The sequence below is a fragment of the Nipponia nippon genome, unplaced genomic scaffold (assembly GCF_047370975.1).
Source record: "Nipponia nippon isolate SJK-2023a ecotype South Korea unplaced genomic scaffold, ASM4737097v1 scaffold_12, whole genome shotgun sequence".
Classification (NCBI taxonomy): domain Eukaryota; kingdom Metazoa; phylum Chordata; class Aves; order Pelecaniformes; family Threskiornithidae; genus Nipponia; species Nipponia nippon.
In genome coordinates, this window is record NW_028262313.1 from 4,248,197 (window position 1) to 4,270,319 (window position 22,123).

Genomic DNA, 22,123 nt, shown 5'->3' on the forward strand with positions numbered 1-22,123 from the left:
CACGTGAGAGGAGGAGGTAGAGAAAATTGGGAGAGAAATTGAGCCTGGGAAGAAGGGAGGGGTGAGGGTGATGGTGTTTTAAGATTTGGTTTTACTTCTCATTATCCTACTCTGATTTGATTGGCAATAAATTAAATTAATTTCCCCGAGTCGAGTGTTTTGCCTGGGATGGTAATTGGTGAGTGATCTCCCTGTCTTTATCTCCACCCATGAGCCTTTCATCGTATTTTTCTCCTCCCGTCCAGCTGAGGAGGGGAGTGATAGAGCGGTTGGTGATCCAGCCAGGGTCTACCTACCACAGTCCTTTTTGGCGCCTGAAAGGTGGAAATGAACCACTCTGTCGCTAGACAGCTACAGGCTTGAAGCCTGCACTGCAGACCACTGAGGGTCATCCAGGCCCTGCAGCCCCCCACTACCAAAACCTTGTCAAGCAAACCCAATACAATAGTAGGGCCAAACAGGAATGTCCCGCAGGAACAGGCACTCAGCTGTGACAAAGCTCATCACTTTTTCCCCATTGAAAAATCATGGTGGGAATTCAACACTGAAAGGACAAGATGCTAGCAGAGCTGAAAAATCTCTGATCTTCCATACATTTCCATGGTTGAGTGTATGAATGTGCACAAGGACAATCAGTCAAAAAAAAAGAGGTGGGGGAAATCTTGTATGGGATCTACACAATGTCTAGGTAAAACCGCCTTATTTCCAAATCCATATTGGAGTCCATCACTTGAGTAACCCTGGTATACACATGCAGAGAGAGCATGATCTTCAGTTGAGAGATGAGAGCAGTCCAGATCCTTGGATTCTGTTTAAATGCCACCAGTGACTCACTGCCAAGGGACAGATCACTTCTGGGCTGGTTCAGTGGGGAAGCCACTCTAACACCGAAGCTGGCTGGGTAACAGAGATGCCAAAGCAACAACATGGGATATGAACCATGGGGGCAAGAGGGGAAATAACTAGTAGTAACTCTAGTATTAGCTTTTTTTCATTTTTCAGTTCTAATAAAGTGCCTATATCCATATGTAGGCACACCAAAAAGGGGCCTGATTTCCAGAAGCGCTGAGTCTCCTGCAGTTTCTGTGGAAACTGCTATATAAAAATCTAGCTTCTTACAAGGGACTAAATATGCATTTGAATAGCTAAAGCTAGGCCACTGTTCTTAACAACGACATCTTGGTACTTCGGTTTACCTATCATAATAGCTGGGGATGGTGTAAGGCTGATCAGCAAACTGAAGTGGAATTGCAACATAAAGCCAGTATTAATTGCATAAGCAAAAGCCAAGGTTGGTAACCTGTTATGTGGAGACTGTGCAGACTGAATATTAAAGGAGAAAAACTCCAGAAAAACCTGGCAGATTTTCTTTGCTGCAGCCAGTTGGGGAGGGGGAAGCAGAAGAAAACATTCAAAGAAAGAAAAAAAGAAGGGAGGGAAAACAGGTTAAACATCCCTTTGATAGACTGATAGGCTGAAATAATTCAGGATTATAACATTTTTAAATTCCTGACAAACACTTGGGCCTGATAGTTCGGGCATTTTGTCCCTTGTCCTCATAACTGACGCAAGGCAAAGTGCCAGAGTTATGGGGATTATTCCCCCAGAAGGCTGTAAGGTGTGAACCCCAGGACAGGACACCAAATGGTTCCACTCTCTGACATCTTCCCTTAGTGACCGATTCAAAGAAATAAAAAACATTTACAAAGATCCTTTACAATGACTGGAGTGACAGTTTGGCAAAGGAAGATAATGAGAGACTCCCCCCCGCCATGTTTACATTAAGCTATAGAAGCATTGTGGATCTATCGTTTTATCACAGACTTCAAGGCAAATTCTATACACAATTGTAACAGAGTAAATCTGGAGTATGGGTGTGGATTTCATGGATTTGGAATTCCTGATGATTATTGTTACTGAGATTAACACTGAGCAGAAATCAACCTTCAGGCTGAGCAGAAACTGACCCTTCATAAAGGCAGATGAATCTGGAAATACCAATCACCTACATAGTCCTTAACTGGACCACTGCTTAATGAAGGTTATGATTCACCTTCCGTTTCATTTGTGAATATGTACCATGTTTCCTTCGTTCTCCAGACATCCCAGTGATGGCTGCTGGCGTTTGTGTGCACAGAGAAGTAAACAGTAAAGTATTTAATATATTGCAGCTTCTTCGATTCAACCTAACAGCAGGAAATAGGCATTGCGTGTGTCAGTGCTTCAGGGACCAACTGCCAGCACCTGATACAATGCTGGCAGACCTTAGAAGCAGTGCAGGAATTACTGGCATAGAGTGAATAACTTGTGAGTGAATTGCACTACCTCCAAATGAAATCTTTCTACCCCAATGTTCAGCTATAAAACAGTGTGCTGCGGCCATTTCCTAACATCTATATTATGCTGCAGCTACTTTTTCATGTATCTTCTTTTGTACAAGGCACATTGAAGTGGGGAGTGATGGGAAGGTCAGATTTGTTTTGGAAAAGTCCAAAAGCTCTTTCTGCAGCACGGTTATTAGGAGGACTGTGAGAAGGCCCAGTGGCAATGATATATAGATAAACATCTGCATTCCTTACATACCGCAATCATTTTTGCTTCAAGTAGAACTTCACACTTCCAATGCTAAGCAGATTGTGTATGTGTCAATTAGACACCCAATTTCTCTCTCCCCATTTGGTGTCAGGTATCCATTTGATAATTTGCTTTTGCATTATGAAGAGCCATGACTGACTCGGTGATCCTTTCTTTAGATTTGTCAAAACTGCCTTGCACGCCGAGCACTTAGTCCCCTTACAACACTGTATTAGCTGACTCTGTAGTCAAAAAGTATTCCACTACCTTAGAGTTGCATTGCAAAGATCCCCAACTATTTTATGCACTGCCTACTTAAAAAATAAATAAAGACTGAATTACATTCCTGAGCCCAGGATCCTCTTGCACTATACAAATGTAAGTATTTAATTTGGCTTTCCCTGTTTATGTTAGTTTGTTTTAGTTGCTCTGTGTCTTACTCAACCACAAGAATGCAGTATAATTGGACTTATTCAGTACTGTGTGTCTTTGGACGCTTTTTGCTTCCCAGAAGTAACAAAAAAAAGGTTTTTAAAAGAAGGTCTAAAAGTGTTTTTTGTTCTTTAGTTGTGAAACTAAAAACTAGACAAACAACCAAAAGAAATTTCAAACCGAGAGCCTGCAAATAAAGGCGTAGAGTTAAAAAATGAACTGATTGTAACATTGGTGAAAGGAAGCAGATTGCCAGCCTGCAGAGACTGAGGTCTGCTGCTCACCCCTGCAGAAACACGTTGGAGGTAAGAACTGTGCGGTATCCCCTCCAGCACGCTCTTGCCGGCGTAAGTTGGTTTATGGCAGGTATAGGGGAGAAGAGGAAGTAACCACACAATAGACAGTGATGGGGTTACCTTCCCTGGGAAAGTTTATTCTAGGCTGCAAGAACTGCGAGGTACCAGAAACCTGTTTCAGGTCCCATTGTAGGAAATGGAAAGGCTGCTGTTGGCTGTAGAAGGAGCTGCTGCAGGTCACAGGAGAGGCGCGGGTGGTTGCCTCAGCACCACAGTGCTTCATGCCCAAGCAGCAGGACTGACAATGCCAGTCCCCATGGCTCCTTCACTGAGACTGTCCATGGTGGGTGCCAGTAGATTCTAATTCTGGTGAAGTTGGTTGGTTGGTTACAGAAGGTTAGTAAATGAAAGCCTGAGCTAAAACCCTCCTTATTTTACACTGGTATCCGATAAGGTTTCATATGCTCAGTCACCAGGAATGCCATCCTGAGAGACCGGAGCCCGGCACCCAGTCTGAAGAGTGACACTCTCTGGTTGTAAGGGTTTATCTACATGGAGTTTCTTGCAGAGTTAGGCCCTAGTGATTTAGGCAGACTGCCCTCAGCGTATTGGGAAATGGTGACCATACACAAAAGCAGGTCTTTCAACTTAGTAGCTCAAGCAAATAAATTGTCAAAGGTTCAACATCTACTGCACTTTTTCTGACTTTCCATCCATCCATCCATCCATCCACGCACCCATCCCTCCCATCATTTCTTTAAATACAGATTAATTCCTTAATTTAGCTTTTTTAAAACAAAGAGTTTTCAAATTACAGGCTGAATTTTTATTAGCAGGCATTACTGGCAAAACACCAGAGGTCAGTAGGAGCATATTTGTTCCTGGTGTAAGCCAGTCCACCCCCTTGGTTTCAACAGTACTATGCTATTTTGCACTTCTTTAGAAGCTGGCCTTGTTTTTGTAACTTAATTTAAAATGGTTAAATACTACTTTGTTAACTGAGTGAAAGAAATTTGCATCAGCATCAATATTACTACGCCTAAGTAACGACATTCATTCAGTATCTACTATCCCTAAGTAATGACAGTCCTCACATTCTGAGAGGATCTTATGTCTCAGTTCTTCTCTGACAGATTTCTCCTTTTGCACTCAGGAGTCAGAAGCAGGTTCAGGGGCGGATGAGAGCGACCAGGTAGGATGAGGGACCATCTTTGACTCTGCAGGAAAGAAATGCTGCTTGAACATTAGGCTGTAAGGGAAACAGGGGGAATCCTGTAGGCCATCAAGCAGCAGAGGAATTTAAAGAAATAACCCTGGCCTCACGGATCCTGAAGGGTATCAGGAGAGCTTAAAAGTTACAGGGACAGGATCTGGGACAACATGGAAGAAACTCTGTGACCAGTGTTACTTTTGGTATCTTCCCTTAGATTCACACTAGTTTACAACTACATATTTCCCTAAAAAGACATTGAGGATTCTCCTATGAAATGTGGTTTGTCTAGAAAGATAAACTCCGCATAAGCAATCACTCACATCCAGTGCCACATCGAGCACGCCAACAGCTTTTCAGTGCAAAGTGCACGGTCAGGGTCGGGGCTGGAATGTGAAGTCCAGCTCTTCCCAGCCACAGGGAGCGAGCCTGAGAGTGAGCCTAGCTGAGCACGGTTTAGGGCAGCCCTGTGGATGCTTTTGGCTGTTTCTATGAAATGTGTTAAATGAACAACAACTAAAATAAAACTCCACAGGAGGCTGAAAGCAGCAGTGCCCAGAGCAACTATAGTCAAATATTCGTAAGTAGGTCCCAATTTGGAGATGTTCTTAGTTCTTAGATGGCTGATAAAGATGTCCCACCCAAAATCCCCCAATCAGTTGCCACATTTTAAAAGACTGATTCTCTTACGCTCACTTCTGTGCCACAAAAAGCCCTATCTAGCCATAAAGAGCTCAAGAATTTTACTGAAACTGCAGGAATTTCAGATCTTTACATTTTATAGCTGTTTATAATTGAAAATTGGGTTGTACGAGTATTTGAAATGAAAATTTATTGTAAGTATTGTTCTAGCAGTTGGTTGTTTATGAGCACTGTGAACAAAACTGATTCCATGCTCAGTTTTAAAATGCATGTACAGCAAGCGTTGCATTAGCAAATTAAGGAAGAGCCAAAGAGGAGCAACATAAAGCAGAGGCACACCCTTCTGAGACAGAATGCAAAACAACACCCCTAAGTAAGAAATAAATAATTCATCACAAATTTTATATCTTACTGTTCTCTCTTTCAGGGGCCAACACAAATATTTTGCAGATGCCATCTACTGGGGAAGCAGGAAAATTAATTAATTGTACACGATTTTAATGTAGTAAATAAAATAAATGGGGAAACTATTCCTAAAAAATCTCATAATTTCTTTACTTATGTTAGCTGTTGCAAGAAGAAAAGTGACCAAGGCAACTGTCTTTTAAGCACTTAGGATGAGCCAAAAAGAAACAGGGGAAATGTAGATACATGCATGTTAACATCACTGAGACAGCAATCAAAGTAGAAATAGTTTTTTTAATTAAACCTTGATCATAAAATTGAGAAACCACTGATATCCTTGAGAAGTACCCCATTTAAACACAGAATGATTAGAGGCTTACAGACCTGAAGATGTCATACTCTCATTGTTTATACAATGCTGCCCTCTAGCAACTGAAAACCAGCACACAGGATTCAGGAAGGTTTTTTTCAGAACACAGGTTGTCTTTTCCTTTCAAAAAGCGTTTGTTGTTTGCCGCATCTGTGCTTTAAACTGCATTTTAAAGCTCTTACTTGGTATATTTTCTACACTAGTTGCATTTCTCCTGGCTAAAGAGAAACAGCAAAATTGGCTACTTATTTGCAATGGTTAAAGTTAAACAAATTTGGAGACAGCTGCTGCTTTATAAAGATATGTATACCTGACTAATCTCTGCTCCACTGGACTACCCGATTCCTTGATGCATTATCAGGGAACCTCGCTCCAGCCTTTTGCTTACTCAATGCAAACTGCACTATAAGAAAAACAGTCTGGTGCCAGTGAACTCAAGCAGTGGCTCTACATGCTTTCAAAGATCGAGGTAATATCTTGTCATTTTTTCTAGCGCTCCATGTACAGGGCACATTCCAGTTCAAGGCTGGAACCATAAATCCCAACCACACTAGACCACGCTCATGGGGTCTCACACATCCTAACCCAATCTGCCTCTCCCACACGTTCCCCCCCATAACTTGTGATCACTCTCTGCTGCTAACTCAGTCCGCCTGAGAACTAAGATGCCGATAAAATACATATTCATTGAATTTAAAAATTAAATCAAGAATTGTTAAGGGCAGTTATAAAGCAAATAGTTATCATTTCATTTCTTCTTTGGCCTGGTAAAACACGTTAAAATTCCCAAGCCCTGTGTTGCTGTTCAGGCCTAGGCTAGCAAGGCATCGAAGCACATGCTCATCTCTAAGGTACGCTGAACAGTATCACTGAAGTCAATATGAGTTAAAGACAGACTTATAGACTTTTCTGAATGCCTGCCCTAAACAGAAGTTAAGATTCTGATCTCTAATTGACTCGAAAGCCACTGAAAAAAGGGCTTCATTTAGAAAACGTTGTTTTAATTAAAATAAACTGAAAACTGGCTCCAGACCTAAACTGGAGAGAAACATAATTAAATATTCTGATTAAATGGCTTCCATGATTACAAAAAATAAATAAACACAAGTTTTCTGTTAAAAAAAAACAAAGCCATCTCAGGGAAAGCACCAGAAATGCTGACAAAACAACGAAGGTGAGCTGGCGGCCACTGGGCTAAGGGAGGCTCTTCAGCTACCTGTAAGACCAAATTGTTCTTTGAAATGATGCAGAATTGGAAAGTCATAGCAAAGTAAAGGTCAGGCATCAATAGAAACATACTTCAACAGGCAAAGACATTTGTATTTTACAGAGTATACTCCCTCAGGACCTAGCAGAAGATCACTGCTGTCATATGAATTCAGTTGAGCTGAGGAAGCAGAGAGGCAGACATCAGTAAGATGCATTTGACTCCCTGCTTCTCTTCCTGCCATTGCCCCAAGCTGAATTAGACTGCCCCGGGCTGTAGCACCCACATGCTGGGCGACTCAGGATGGCCAGACTGACCTACATGTCCTTCTTACCCTCTTTCTTTTCAGTGTCTTTTGTAGATAGCCCAAGTGGAGGGGGTACGACTACCAGGAATAGCACATTTGCACTAGAAAATCTCAGCTGTGTATTTGAGGAGGCTTTTGTATTGCCCAAATAGGCCAGCAAACTTGATCATTAAACAGCAAACATTAAATAAACATATGAGGGGTGAAGTCATAGTAATGTATCTGCCTTAGGGACACCAGGCTACCGAAATTTCATTTTACAGTAAACTGCTACGTTGCATCTGCTGAGAAATTCATATTAAACTCAAAGCATCTCCACCAACCTTTCACCCATAAATTTAAACCTTGGTTGGGGTTTATAAATGACGCTACTGAAAAGCACGGTGCAGTAGTGGAAAAATGTGTTATGTGGAACAAATCAGTAGATTACAACCTCTACCTCTATTAATCCAAACAAATACTCTTTTCCATTAACCATAACACAGGAGTCCTGTACCACAGTCTTTGAGGCTGATTATGTGGAACTGCTTTTAAATGTTACTTTTGGGTTTCTGTTTTTAACTAAGCAATGGGACATACTTAAAATACCATTGAATTATTTCCCTTGCTTAATATGAATAACAACACTTCTTGAAATGTTCAGCTTCTTGTCCGCACCCAATTTGCTGAAAGGTCAGAATTGGATCCACTAGGGATTCATCCTGGATAATTTTTCAGTGTGTTATAACCAATAATTGTCAAACAGCACAGTTGAATCTTGGGTAGGATTCTACAGGCCTCAGGCAAAACTCCTACTGTAGTCATGAGATTTTTTTCTTGAGCAAAGACCAAGGGATTAAACTGTTGAAGGAAAAGAATAATTTTATGAAGCCCTGCTGGCCCATTTACACATCAGATAAACTGGTGTTGGAACTGGCAGGCTATTTGGACAGGAATGGAAGAACTACCTTACCCAGTCAGACCTCTGATTCAACTACTGCAAAATGTTGTCTCTGGAAATCAAAAGTTTGTATATGCGGGGGGAGTCAAGAAAGCCCTAGTACAGAAGATACCTCTGAATAGTACTTAAACTTAATCAAAAGAATGGTTAAATATAGTCCTTATGTAGTCCTAATATAGTCCTAAATATGGTCCTACTGCAATGTAAACTTACCTTCAGGTACATGCTTTAGTGCTTTCCTGATTCAAGATATTAATGAACACAATGTTTCCTATAGGCAGTACTATCTAAACTGAGAAATACAACGCTTCAAGAGTACATGTAGTCATGGAAGATGTTTGACATCCTCACTCATAGGAAAATCACCATGAGCTGATAAAAATACCACTGCCATGCAGAAATCAGATGCAGAGCAAAGAGCTTCGAGGGACAGAAAAAGTAGCAACAAGTCTCTGAGGTGAAGGGAAATTTTGGAATGATGGTACACACCATGAAACCTTACTGATGTTGCATTTTATTCCTCTTTATTCCTCTTTGTTTCTGTTTTGTTTTTTTTTTTTTAACTGGTTTTGGACACTACCAGATTTCCCCAGTTTCAAAATGTACCACAAATCAGCTATAGATTGAAAAAAAGCACATGCTTGGGCTCCAGTCTGGATCCTGACATATTCTTCCCGTGCAGCTCTTGACAAGTCATTTTACTTCTCTACTCCATTTCTTTATTATGAAATTGCTACCCTACCTCAAAGGACTACTGTGATACTATTTTGCTGTGCATACTTTCTCAGGATATTTAGATAGTCTGACTGCAGGCAGCAGAGATATAAAAAGTATGTTTAAACAAGAGGAACCTCTAAGCCATCTTAGAATAGAATCACCGCACTGGAGACAGATAATGATGATGAGAGACGGGAAAGGCAGTGCAGCAACAGCAATAGCAAATTTTCCCCACAGTCAACATATCAGACAGAATGACACTGATGGGCTTCAGGCTGCAGCTGACTTTTAATGGAAACTTTCCTGATTTGTACACTTCAGAGCAAAATCAAGTCCAACAAAAAAAGCCCTAACTCTTTCGCAGAAGTCCACGCATTTAGAAACTGGGCTAATCACAACTATGAGATAAACTATCTTTCCTTTTCGTCACTGTGAAACTCATCACAAGAAAGGGCATACCAATTATCTAACTTATCTTCTACACTGACCTGAAATGTTTAAGTTTAGAAAGAATTATTTGGATTTACAGCTGTACAGCAGAGCCGAACCAGGACCATTTTGCTCACTATTTTCCTTAACATTCAGAATAAAACTTTTGGTAATGGAGTTGTTAGTATCCAGGAGGCAGTTGCTTTGGAGTATTCTGGTTTATACTATTGTATATATAAAACTGAATGAATACAGTAAGGCCAAATTGAATGCTTCATAGCATGGGAATAATTGTGGGTTTGGTGGTTGTTAATATCAACTTCGTAGCATATTCTCTCACTCTGCTAAGGCAAACCTGCAATGCTCAGGCCAAGCAGATGCAGAATGTATCAAATTAGTACCTTAGGGCAAGGAATACAATAAGATGTTTCATTATAAACTCAGGGAAGCGAACTATATCCTTGACATACTGCGCTCCCAGACATTGCTGAGGCAATTGATTTCTTTATGTCTCATGTGAGGATCACCAGAGAAAATCTCTGGAACTAGTCATTAATCAAACAAAGCATAGCACAGAGTTAGAATTTTTGAAATGGTGCCAAAAGCAGTTTGGAAATTTGCAATGACAACTGATGAGAAACTCAGTGCCTAGAGGGAGGGCAGGGTTGTGGCTTTCCTCTGGTTTCGGGTTTTTTATTTTCTTTTTCTCTGATTGTGATAGAATCTTTATAGGGATCTCACAAAATCTTCCAGTCAGTCCTCTGTGGAGAAGAAAATCAATTTTACAAAGAGTTTCTATTCTACTGGCACCTTTCCTGTAGTTATACAGGATGAGACTTATCCATCCCAGCAGTAGGTTTCCAACTAAAGAAAAAAACTAAAATATAGGGCAACAGTATGGATCTGGAATTTGAGTAGGGTGGGATGAGCCACAATCAGAATGCACTTGGCAAGGGAGATGGGGATTAAAAGTGGGTTTTAAACACAAAGGAGAAAGTCCCAGACAGTGAGGCAGAAAAGCAAAAAATAGAGAGAAGAGAAAAAATGAGTGAAGAGCTTCTGGTAGGGTGATGGGTTGACCTTGGCTGGATGCCAGGTGCCCACCAAGCCGCTCTCTCACTCCCCTCCTCAGCTGGACAGGGGAGAGAAAATATAATGAAAGGCTTGTGGGTCGAGATAAGGGCAGGGAGATCACTCAGCAATTACCATCATGGGCAAAACAGACTCAACTTGGGCAAATTAGTTTAATTTATTGCCAATCACTAGTCTAATTGGCCTTAGCTAGAATGGGAGAAATATATTGTAGCAAACCCATGTGAATCAGTTGTCAGGTACAGGAAAGGGCATTACTTTTCAGGTTCCTGTCATAAAATGAGATATTTTGCACATTTTTGCACACTGCCTAGATAAACAGTGCTAGCTACGGATCACCGTACTGAAACAAGGGAAAACACAGTTGCAGTAATCAAGGCCATTAACCTCAGGTTGCCCTGTCCTATCAAACCCTGACCCTTACTGCTGAAACAATTCAGCTAGACACATTCTTCAAGGCACTAACACTTATGATATGCCCTGGGACACTAGTGATGCCTTTGAGAACATAGCAGAAGGCAAAAAATATCCATATTAAAAATAATGCCCACTCAGAGAATCACTGGCATTCCAACCAGAAGTTTATTTAGCACATAATACTGAGCAACAGATTATTCCAAGATCCGGTGGACCTTATGTTTAGGCTTTTAGATTGGCATTTTCCAAACTACTGTGTTTGAATTGTCACTTAATATCAAACAAAGCGTCTAGGAACATATTACATGAAAGACATCACAGAAGAAGGTTGATTTGATACCTTAAATGAAATGGGGAAAACCTTTTAAACGCCCCAAGGAACTCTCCATTGTTTTGATTCAATAGATCCAGTTTAACCCCATATTGTTAAACTTTGGTAAAAATACTTTGGTGTTGATTTAGCGATAACATAGTAAAAACCATGAAAATTGCTCTGAACACTGATATTTTTCAGTTCTAAGTTAGGAGAAAGACTAAAATAAAATTTCAGCAAATAAAATCTCAAGATTCATTCATTTTGCTTCTTTGTTCCTATCATGCAACTTTACACATTATTTCATAAGAAAAAGAAATACATCACATATTAGACAGTTAAATCCACCTTGGCAGTGAAGAACTGGGATTATGCCTATAACAGTTTCAAACAATAATTTATGGTTAAGCTCTACTCACTACCTTAGCTGCTTTAACAAAGGATTTATAGAAACTATGTGTATCCAGCACAACAACTAAAATTTCACAATGTACAGATGAACGGAAGATAGCTGCCTTTGTGGGTACCACATAGGTGTTTGAGCTGAACATTACATTTCCTGCATTTCATGAAAGCATAGTATGTTATTTTATTCTCAAGGCCATTAATAATTCCACCATTAACAGACACTTTCAGCAGATCTTCTCCAAGTTTGCTACTTTAATTCGGACCTCATCTAGCACCCTAAATCAAAAGGAGTTTTCTTATTGATTTCAATGGGACCAAGATTTGGTCAATGCTCCCTCATGTTATTAAAACAAGGATTTTCTCCAACCTATTAGCCAAAGTATTATATTAATTTAATGATTAGCTTGTTTTGACTTCAGAAAGCTCTTATATGACTTCTGGTCTTTTTTTTTTTACTACAAGTTACTTCAGGTAAGTTCATCCTTAAAGTTTTCACGCTGCAGTGTAAGGTGCTTTCTCTTCCCACTGATCTTACCAGGGCTGGCATTTGAGGTCTTTTTCTCAAATCATGGTCACAGTTTTGGATAATGCAAAATGTCATTTTTGTACCAACTCTAGCATTGTCATAAAAAGATAATTATCTGTCAATCCACTGGAAATTTTCCTACTTTAGTGATTTACATGTGCCAGACATAATTTTGAAGTTCATGCTCCAAAGAGCTCCCTGAACAAGAGACTGTCTGATAGGAAAAATAATTGGTGACACCCTGCCCCAGTGCAGTGTGTAAAACACTCACCTGCATTTCCCAGCTTATTTTGCTCAACAAGTTTCTGTAATGGAGTTCTCATTTACAGCCACACTAGTCTGGTGACTCGATTGCACTGGTAGAAACAGGACTTTGTTTCTCCAGATCAACCAACACCTACAGGCAAGGACTCTCAAACATTACTGGATGCTGAAATCCAAATCCTGATGTGCATACAGACACAATAGCAGATGATTTATCGATCACACTAAGTCAGTCCTGGCTGGATAGCACTAGTTTTGGGTACTTCTCCCCTTCTTTCCAGGGAAATCAAAGATGAAAGCCAGTACTTAGCTTACACTGGGTGCTCAGGCAAAACTCAACTCATATGATATTAAAGAAATGGCTGAATTGAAGAAAAGAAGAACAATAGCATTCAAACAGTTAGCTCTCAAGAGTGTGTTAGATAATTTAGAGGTATCATGATATAAAGCGTCATGCTTACTGGAAGATGTATTTTCTCCATACATCTATTTGATAGGCACCATAAGCATTAGTGTTTCACTATAAGAACGATGAATGTATGCTAACGTCTTTGTTTCCATGCCAAACCACCCATCTGTTCTCTGCTCAGAATTCTGTCATGCTATTTTCTTTTCACTTTTACCCTATGTTCTATTTAAGTAAAAAAATACAAAAATATGCATTATCTCATATATATAATTTATGATCTAGGCTCTCAGTACTAATGAAATGCAACAAAGAGAGAATGGAACAAAGAGAGAATGGTTCAGAATACTAAGTTTCCAATTGTTTGAGATGAAGCACTGCTTTATTGTGTTGCATTAGCAATCTCTTCATAACAAGGAGTGACAAAGAGTGTTTGAATTAATGACCTCATTTGAGGGGAAAAAAAATCTCATTTTTTAATGCATAGTTCATCTGCTAACACACAGACACTAGCCTCTAATGACAGTCTTATGCCGATATATCACTAGCAGTGTACCATACATGATGAATTAACCACTAGCTGTCATTATTACTGGCTTTAGGTTTTATTAACTTACAGAAAAGGTGCCTACAAAATCTTTTGTATTATCACTTGCTGCTTCAAAGACAGGAACAGAGGTTTGCATTAGGAGTTTTTAGGAGATCAGTAATAAGACTTCTTGAGCGCACCATGAATTTATGAGATAATATATACCAACACTAGATATGTATAAGTGCTCACTGCCTTTTGTCTGAGAGTGAATGCTGCAACATGAGTCATAATTATTTAGGCCATAACTTCTAATATGCTACATTTCCTTTTGGCCAGCAGAAGTACTTCAGAAAGGGCCTGCTGGGGTATAAATAAAAATAAAATGACCAACCTACTTCAGGGACTGTCTACCCTTCTAGCTCCTAGAACAACACTCACAAGCAGAGCAGTTCAAACTGTAGCTAGACCAAAAGACCTGATAATGGGCCTTTCTCTCCAAAGCACCTACAAAAGGGAAGGTCATAGCTGGGCATCTCAGCTGCCCTTGTACACGTGCAACTTAAACGCCTATTTATTTTCATAGGACAAATGATTAACTCCTTAGCCCCACAGAACGTCGCTGTGAATGTGAAACTACAGCAACTAGTATATATTATATCTGTTCACATACACAGAGCATCCTCAAGATAAAATATAGCTTCATCACATGAAGTGGACAGTCCTATCAGAATGATTACGTGATCACACACGACTATGGTCAAAGCACACTAAATATTTTGTTCTCCCTATGATGCCATTATTGTCTGGCACATCTTATAAAACTGATGTTAAAACAAAAGCACGTTCTGAAGTAAGGGCAATATTCAGCTCTTTTCTCAGATGCACAATTGCTTTCCAAAGCAGCAGCTTCTCATAATCCAGTCCCATGTGGCTTGAATCTAACCCAGTTATAGCACTGAAGCTTTTTCCCTTTTCAGTGTCAGTACAAAGAAAACTGGGGACTAGCTCCCAGTCCATGCTCTGGCAGCTTTAATACTGTCCTAAATAGGTTACTGAGGATTACTTTTGGCACTACTTGGGAAACTTAACTGATGTCAAGCCAATGTACCCAGCTTTGTGCCAACTGCTTGTTGTTCTCTTCTAAATCAGGGAAGTAACATAAAAAAGTGCCAGGCAGCAAGCTGAGGACTGAGGCTAAAGTATGCTACGCTCTAGTGATCTGCCTAAGCACAAGGAATCCATAGGGGACATTTATAGACCAGAACAACCTGGAGTAGTCCTTAAGCTACTGTAATTTGTTCTGGGCACAGTATAGAGATACCAGTGCCTCCTCCAAGGCTGTGCCAAATACTCTGGCAATTCTTGATATTTTGTCCAAAACTTCCTAAAGTGTTATGTTATCCTTCCTTCCTTCCTCAAAACTTTACCTGAAATCCCTTTCACTCTGTGGGACCACAAACAGCTCCAAGGGGGTATTTAGCATATACCCAACATAAGACTGAGCTTTCCAGAAGTTAAAACTGTGCAGTTTCCAAGACCTCTGCAAAACATCAGCTTGCCTGACTGCTTCGACATTTAGGAAATAGGGCACTGCTATAAAATATTGTCACTACACCACAGATATTACAGTTGACAAGAACTTTTTATTATTAATAATTTTTATTATTAATATTTCCTCTTGCATCTGCTATTGCAGAACTTTCTTCCAAGCTGAACTCTTAAGGGTTAACTGGCATTGGGTGGAGGAGGGGGAAATCAGAGGTCAGCTCATGTTCTGATACCAGTGAACTCACAAGTTACTCCTTAAGCAGTGGTTTCATCCTAGGTTCTTCCTGCCAGCAATTTCTCACTTTAATCATACACCCACAGCAACCCAGATCTTTAAATTCAGCAATTCTTTCTCAGGTTTCAGCAAGTCATTGGCAGCCTGAGCTATTTTTGGGATATTTTCTCTACTGCAGATGCAGCTCAGGAAAACGCAGGGAGCATGCTAAAGACCTGCAGCTATTTGCCTTGTACAATTTGCTCATTTCTCTTTATTTCTCTGTTTTCCTGCACTGATTACTTAAAGGACAATCTCTCTTGCAAACAAAATCCCCGGAGCCTGATTAGAGGGACTGAAGGCTCCCAGACACGGATTGCCTGCCAGCCACAGCACGGTAAGGACATGGACACTTTTGGCTAGCCTTGCATTGCAGTTTTTTAAGCTTTGCTGAACGTTTATTTGTGTCCATCGCTTCCAAATCAACACTGCTGGCATGGCAGGCAGTCTCCAGCTCCTGGTCTCCATTTTCATTCCCTAAAATCCTCAGCACTTGTAAGTAACACATTTATACTCACCGTCTCTTTGTGTGTTCTAGAAATCAATGACTGACACTGATTTTGATCAGTCCCAGGGGTTGGGTTTTTTCCTTACATTTTAGCATCTTTTGGAGATCTGTAATTTGTAATCCTGATTGAAACTGTGGTTATTTCTATTGCCTGATCTTCCCTATTTTGGGTATATTGCTAGTCTTATTATTTAGCTCAGCAAATTATTCAAATCAGGGAATGGCTTTATGTACAGAAGATGGAAACATTAAAAAAAGACCTGCTACTGCTGATTTACAGTTATATACATCGCTTTCTTGTCTTGTGTACCGGCTCTGCTATAATAGCTTTAAGCTGCCACATAGCAGTGCGCTAACACTACAAAGACATATACAGCATGAAACCAATGCAGCAGACCGAGCTGTACTAAAAATGAATAGGTTTTATCATGCAGTTCTTTTTATATATGCTCACGGAAATGCATCATGTAAGCTCTGCAAGAATGGTGAGATTCCAATTTTATAGGACATACTATTTTATTGAAATACTTGTAAAAACAGTTTAACATCCTCAGTGACATTTTACTTATACATACTACTGCAGGAAGATGAACACAGTACATGTCTAACGAATGTACAAACCAAATTCTGGGAATCTCTGGTGACAGAAACTGGAAAAGGGATTCTTTTGGTCCTTTCCTGTACTTCAGGCTTTTTAGAAAAACTGGAATTGCTTTATGCTTTATCCTTTCATGTTCAGTAATACGATGATTGCAAACAGAGAGTTCCCCTGAGGGCTTAATGTACATCATCCAAATATTTGACTGCAACTCAGTGTTTGTTGTCTTACTAAGAGAGGTTTTAGAAAGCCTGACTTTGCACTAGAGGTAGGGAGGCCTTCAGACAGAATAAGCAATCAAACCTACCTGTATCTGCTGCCAGAACAGACGAGAGCATACCGTACAATTGTAGCTCCATAGTACTTCCTATCAAAAGGCTTAGACATTACAGTCTGCAGCAGAAACAAAAGTTAGCACAGCCTTTGTATTTTAGAAACTTATTTTAGGAACAGCACAGTATTTTAGGAACTTGCTCAAACCTCGCCTTTCACCTTTCCAATACAGGCCAATATTTTGTTCATTTTCTAGTTTGCAGATGTTTCTTGAGTGATTTATAAAACCGATTGGAGGGATGGGGGGAAATGCTGTATGTGCACATGAGTGGACTGAAGGTCTTTAAGGCTTAATTTTCAGTATGGGAAAAGTTCTGATGTTGATATGCAAAGAATTAAAAAAAAAAAGTCACCCAGCATATAATGACTTACAACTCAGAACACTAGAAGCAAAAAGTGAAAACTTAAGGTATCAATAGATTTAGGATCAGGCTCTGAAAGTGGTATTTTTGCTTCTTAAAGCCTCTCGTCAATTTTGAGACAATTTCTGTGATACTGTCTATGTCACTTCTGAACATACGACTGATCTCTGAGTCTGGCTCTCTCCTCCCACTGGTGAATCTCTGCCCCAGTTCCACTGAAGTCACTAATACTAAATTAGCTTAATGAGAAATATGAATCAATCCTTTAGTCCTTAGCTCCATCTTAAACTCAATCCCAAATGTTAGCTCTCAGCTTGCTGGAAATCTTGAGACTCGACACATTTCCCAGAGAACACAGGAGGAAAGAAATTATTGGAGCTGGATGTGTTTTGCTAAAAGTTAGCAAAGCATTTGATTGTTTACTGTTACCAGAGGAACTGATATGTCATTAGACGACTTACAAGGCATGCATGTAAATCTGGATCCCATATTTCTCTCTCTCAAAAAAAGTTACTCTCAGCACAAACAAGTCGATTGAAGGAAGTTCTACGGACAGGACAGGTCTGTGCAGAATAGAGTGTTTTGGGAAATCGGTGAGATAAAGCTCAATACAGCGATCCACCTGTACAGATAACCATTCAAGTGGTGCTTTTTTGGGCTCATTTTAGAAAATATCATACTAAATTGTGCCATTGATAAAAATTATTATTAGAAAGACAGTGCATGTTATTTCACAATATGTGCAGAAAGGAAATAATCTGAATAATGAAAAAGCAGATGCCTTCTAGGATATATTAACTTTTTATTTTTAAAACAAACTGTTGCATACAGGAGCTCTCTGGAAGTTGAAAACCCCATCTTTGTTGGGGAAGGAATATAGACCATGGGGATAGCAACTCCAGACATTCCCCACTGAGGATACGCTCATGCTACGTTAGTACACTTTTTTTTTTTTTTTTTAGCATATACATTAAATCAGCCACCCGCAAGATTCTAAAGATTAACTGACTCTGCAAATATACTAATTTATAATTCAGCAGCAGCTATGATACCAGGCACTTTTTAATTCATACTTGATGGTCCTTGCCTAGAGACAAGTACATATAAAGGGCTAATGGATATCAATAAGGGCAATGGCTAAAGTGGATCCCATGCTGACTTACAGTGCAACTTGTTCTATAGTCAGAACATGAGTCAAAACCACAATTATTCCTTCACTTGAACAATCACAGAAGTGAGTCCCTCCAATTTTAATGACATCCTCAGACACACACTAAAGTTACAATAAATAAGTTATTGTGCATGAGCACAGCCACGGACATTGGCCAGTTATATTCTCTTCGCCTGACTTTTTTTTAAGTTTACTCTTTTCAATTTTAGCTTAAAATTCAGTTAAAAAATGTTTAATTGGTCCTGCACTACTCTGTAAATGGCTAGACTAAAAGCGCCTATAGTCTCAATGGCTCCACTGACATGCAGTAACTTACTACACTGCAACAACCTGATCAGATGGCTGAGCCCTTCATTAAAATTGAAGGAACAGTTTTATTTTTCCTGCTGTCACTTTGCCCCAGACTAATTCTATTAAATCCAGTTGAGGGACTGGGTTGAAAGAGGAATCATCAACAAAAAGTGAATAGTACAAGAATCCTTCAAGGACTGGGTCTGAATTTTAATGGACTTATAGAGGGGCACTCTGCAACAAAAACCAGGAATATACCGACAAATTTTGCTGGCAATAAGTTGGGAGGCAGCATCAATTTAGAGGAGGAATATCACAGAGTAACAGAAATGAGAGGAAATGTGGCAGAAATTTAAGGCTCATCGGAGGCAGGAATAAGCAAATGAGGGAGCAACCTACAGTGGCAAGCTGCAGACCTGTGTGTGAGGAGGTAGGTGCTAGCCTGGCTAGTCTGAGCAGCTCAGCTTTGTCTTCTCCGTAGCTGCTGACCCCTGGCAGCACCAGCAGTCCCCAGCCTTCTCCCAGGTGGCAGCAGAAGCATGAAGACGCTCTGCAGCCCATTTCTCTCTGATCCTCCCATCTCCATTTCTTCCCACATCATCCCACAGCAGGAGTAGGTCTTGGCCAGCTTCTGGCTCTCACCTCAACCTCAGCTTCTGCCTTTGATAACAGTTAGAGAAGCACAGGGAGGTAGTAAGGGCTACCTGGGAAGGACAGAGAGGGGCTACAGGGCCTGGGCAGCAGGGTGGGAATGACACAGGAATGCAGCTGTAACAGGACAGGCTGGGAGGAGTGTGGGAAGAGACAGGTAGACCAGCAAAGTGCAGCTGCTTCCACCCAACACTTCACAATGTGATACAGCTGAGAAAAAGACAAATCCATTTTACAGTATGCCACTAAAGATAAAGACACTAGAGACAGTATAGCACTGATGGCATCCTGTAAGTATGGCTGAGTCCCTGTTTGGAATATTATATAGTTCTTGTCACTCACAATACAGAAAGATGCAGCTCAGAGTGGGATCCACCTGGCTAGAAAGCAGCTCCGTGGAAAGGGACCTGGGGGTGCTGGTGGACAGGAAGCTCAACATGAGTGAACAGTGTGCTGCTGCGGCCAAGAAGGCCGATAGGATGCTGGGTTGCATCAAAAAGGGCATCACCAGCAGAGATAAAGAAGTCATTATCCCTCTCTATTTGGCGCTTGTCAGGCCACACCTGGAATACTGTGCACAGTTCTGGTCCCCGTTATACAAAAAAGATGTGGACAGGCTGGAGGGGGTCCAGAGAAGGGCCACCAAGGTGATCAAGGGTCTGGGAAGCCTGCCGTACGAGGACAGGCTGAAAGAGCTGGGTTTGTTCAGCCTTGAGAAAAGGAGGCTTAGAGGTGATCTCATCACCATGTATCAGTACTTAAAGGGGAGCTACAAACAAGATGGAGACTCCCTTTTTACAAGGAGTCCCATGGTGAGGACAAGGGGTAACGGGTACAAGTTACTCCCAGGGAGATTCCGATTGGACACGAGAGGTAAATTTTTCACAATGAGAACAGTCAATCATTGGAATAATCTCTCCAGGGAAGTGGTTGACTCTGCTACGCTGAACACGTTTAAGACTCAGCTGGACATGGTGCTGGGCCATCTCATCTAGACTGTGCTAGAAAGGTTGGACCATATGATCCTTGAGGTTCCTTCCAAACCGGTATTCTATGATTCTATAAAAGATCAATAAGTATCATAACAATGAGCCAGGAATATGAGTGCTGTTGGCAAAGATACAATCAGGGAAATTAATTATTCAAGATGTATGACAGTGTTGGCCCAAGAACAAACAGATAAAAATCAAGCATAGCAACTAGAATTAGGAGAATACACTGAAGCAGTGAGATAGGAGCAAGAATCGTAACCATCTTTTTTTTAAGATGGAGCATGATCAATTACCAACAGCACTGTATGTTTTTGCAAGTTGCTGCAATGCTATAATCGCTCCAGGACTGTTTCCTAGGTCACTGTGATACATGTTAATATAAGTGAGATAACAATCAGTTCCTGGATGTAACGCATGGATGAATGGATAGGTGCCATAATTTACTTTAGCAGATGTTGCTCCTTTTGACATCACTTGTATCTCTGTACAAAGACTAAGATAACATCGATGCAATTAACATCAGCCTCTTTAAGATACACAGATGAAACTAGCACTTTGAGTTAGAGAAGAATGAATGGAGCAAACTTGGTTCTTGTTGATATTCTGAAGAATCTAGGAAATCTGTTGTGAGGCTACACAGATTAGGGTATATTGAATGTATTTTAAGTGTAAACAAGTACCAAAATGTTATTTTCATGTTAAGATTTTTCCTCTTTTGCTCAAAACCCAAGTTGACCTGGTAGTCGAACAGGCTGCCCTCACCGTGGAGGGAGGGGAAGACTGAGAGCTTGAGAACCTTATTTCTTTTTTGCCCAAAAGAAAATAAAATCGAATGCCACGTGGACGAGAGAGAGAGACTATAGTATAGATTTGGACTGATTTGTCTGTTTGACACCAAAGCAACAGACCTCAAGCACCAAGGCTAAAATTTTTGTCAAAAACATGTCAGGGTATCGTAACTCAGTTTCTATGTAGATTCTACAACTGCCATACAGATTATAGTATGTTTGACCTGTACACTTCAGGGGTCTTTTCACAGGCTGTGGTATCAATAAAGAGAAGGCTTTAAGTAGCCTTCAACAAATCAGCATTTCTGTTGCAATTAACCTTTAGAAATGGGTGGCTGTTCTTTTCAAATTAACTTTTGAAAGATATCCTTGCAAAATTTATGACTGAAATTCCATCCCTAAAACTGGAATCAGTCACTGCAAATTCCATAATATTCAAGTATTTAAATTATCTTGAGATTGTAAGGCAGTGAGCCCTCACAGCAGCAATAGGGAGTACAATATATCACAGAGATCCGTTTAAAGATATGTCTGAGGCTACATAAAACAGTGGCTGAAAGAAACAGTTCAACTGCAGTCACTGGCTAATTTTACCTTAACTACACTGAAAAGAAATAAATCCATTAAATGAAAAGAGTATATTTCTGGCACTTAAGATATCTAATTTGTTGCCAAAAAATAAGTAAAATTGTTGAAACAGGTAAGCTGGATACTTTAAAATGTTACCTATATAAAGCCTGACTTAGTTGAATCGCTTAACGATTTTCCTTAGAATTAGTTGGGAAAACAAACCATTGTAATTAACGTTTCATGAATTTCAGTGATAATGCTTTGTAGTCTGCAAGATAGATAGATATGATCCCTGACACCATCTTTTGGCTGTCTAGACATTGGCTCCAGTTAAACACAGCTGCAATAGACTCCTTAACCTTCCCCATCAAATCTGTTAAACTTTCTTTAGTCAGCTTTAGTGGATATTTCTCTAATCTTGCTGATTCTTGACTGACTTTGGGTTTACTACATATGATGATCAGGCCAGCAACCATAAGAAGGAGGACCATTAGCAAAGACATCTAAAAATGGTAATCATTCTTGAAAGTCCAAGCCCAAGTCTCTAAGG

General features: G+C 40.2%; 1 protein-coding gene and 1 non-coding gene across 2 annotated transcripts in view; one reads left to right on the top strand and one right to left on the bottom strand.

Moving 5' to 3' along the window:
• Positions 1–311: 311 nt before the first annotated feature.
• Positions 312–398, bottom strand: TRNASTOP-UCA (transfer RNA opal suppressor (anticodon UCA)). Its single transcript has one exon. It is a non-coding gene; the product is annotated as a tRNA-Sec (tRNA).
• A 15,076-nt stretch (positions 399–15,474) lies between these two features.
• AMMECR1 (AMMECR nuclear protein 1) overlaps positions 15,475–22,123 on the top strand; it is a 110,701-nt gene continuing 104,052 nt past the window's right edge. The window contains exon 1 of the mRNA XM_087748445.1: positions 15,475–15,646. Coding sequence (XP_087604571.1) covers positions 15,475–15,646 — 172 coding nt within the window. The remainder of the gene's footprint in view (positions 15,647–22,123) is intronic.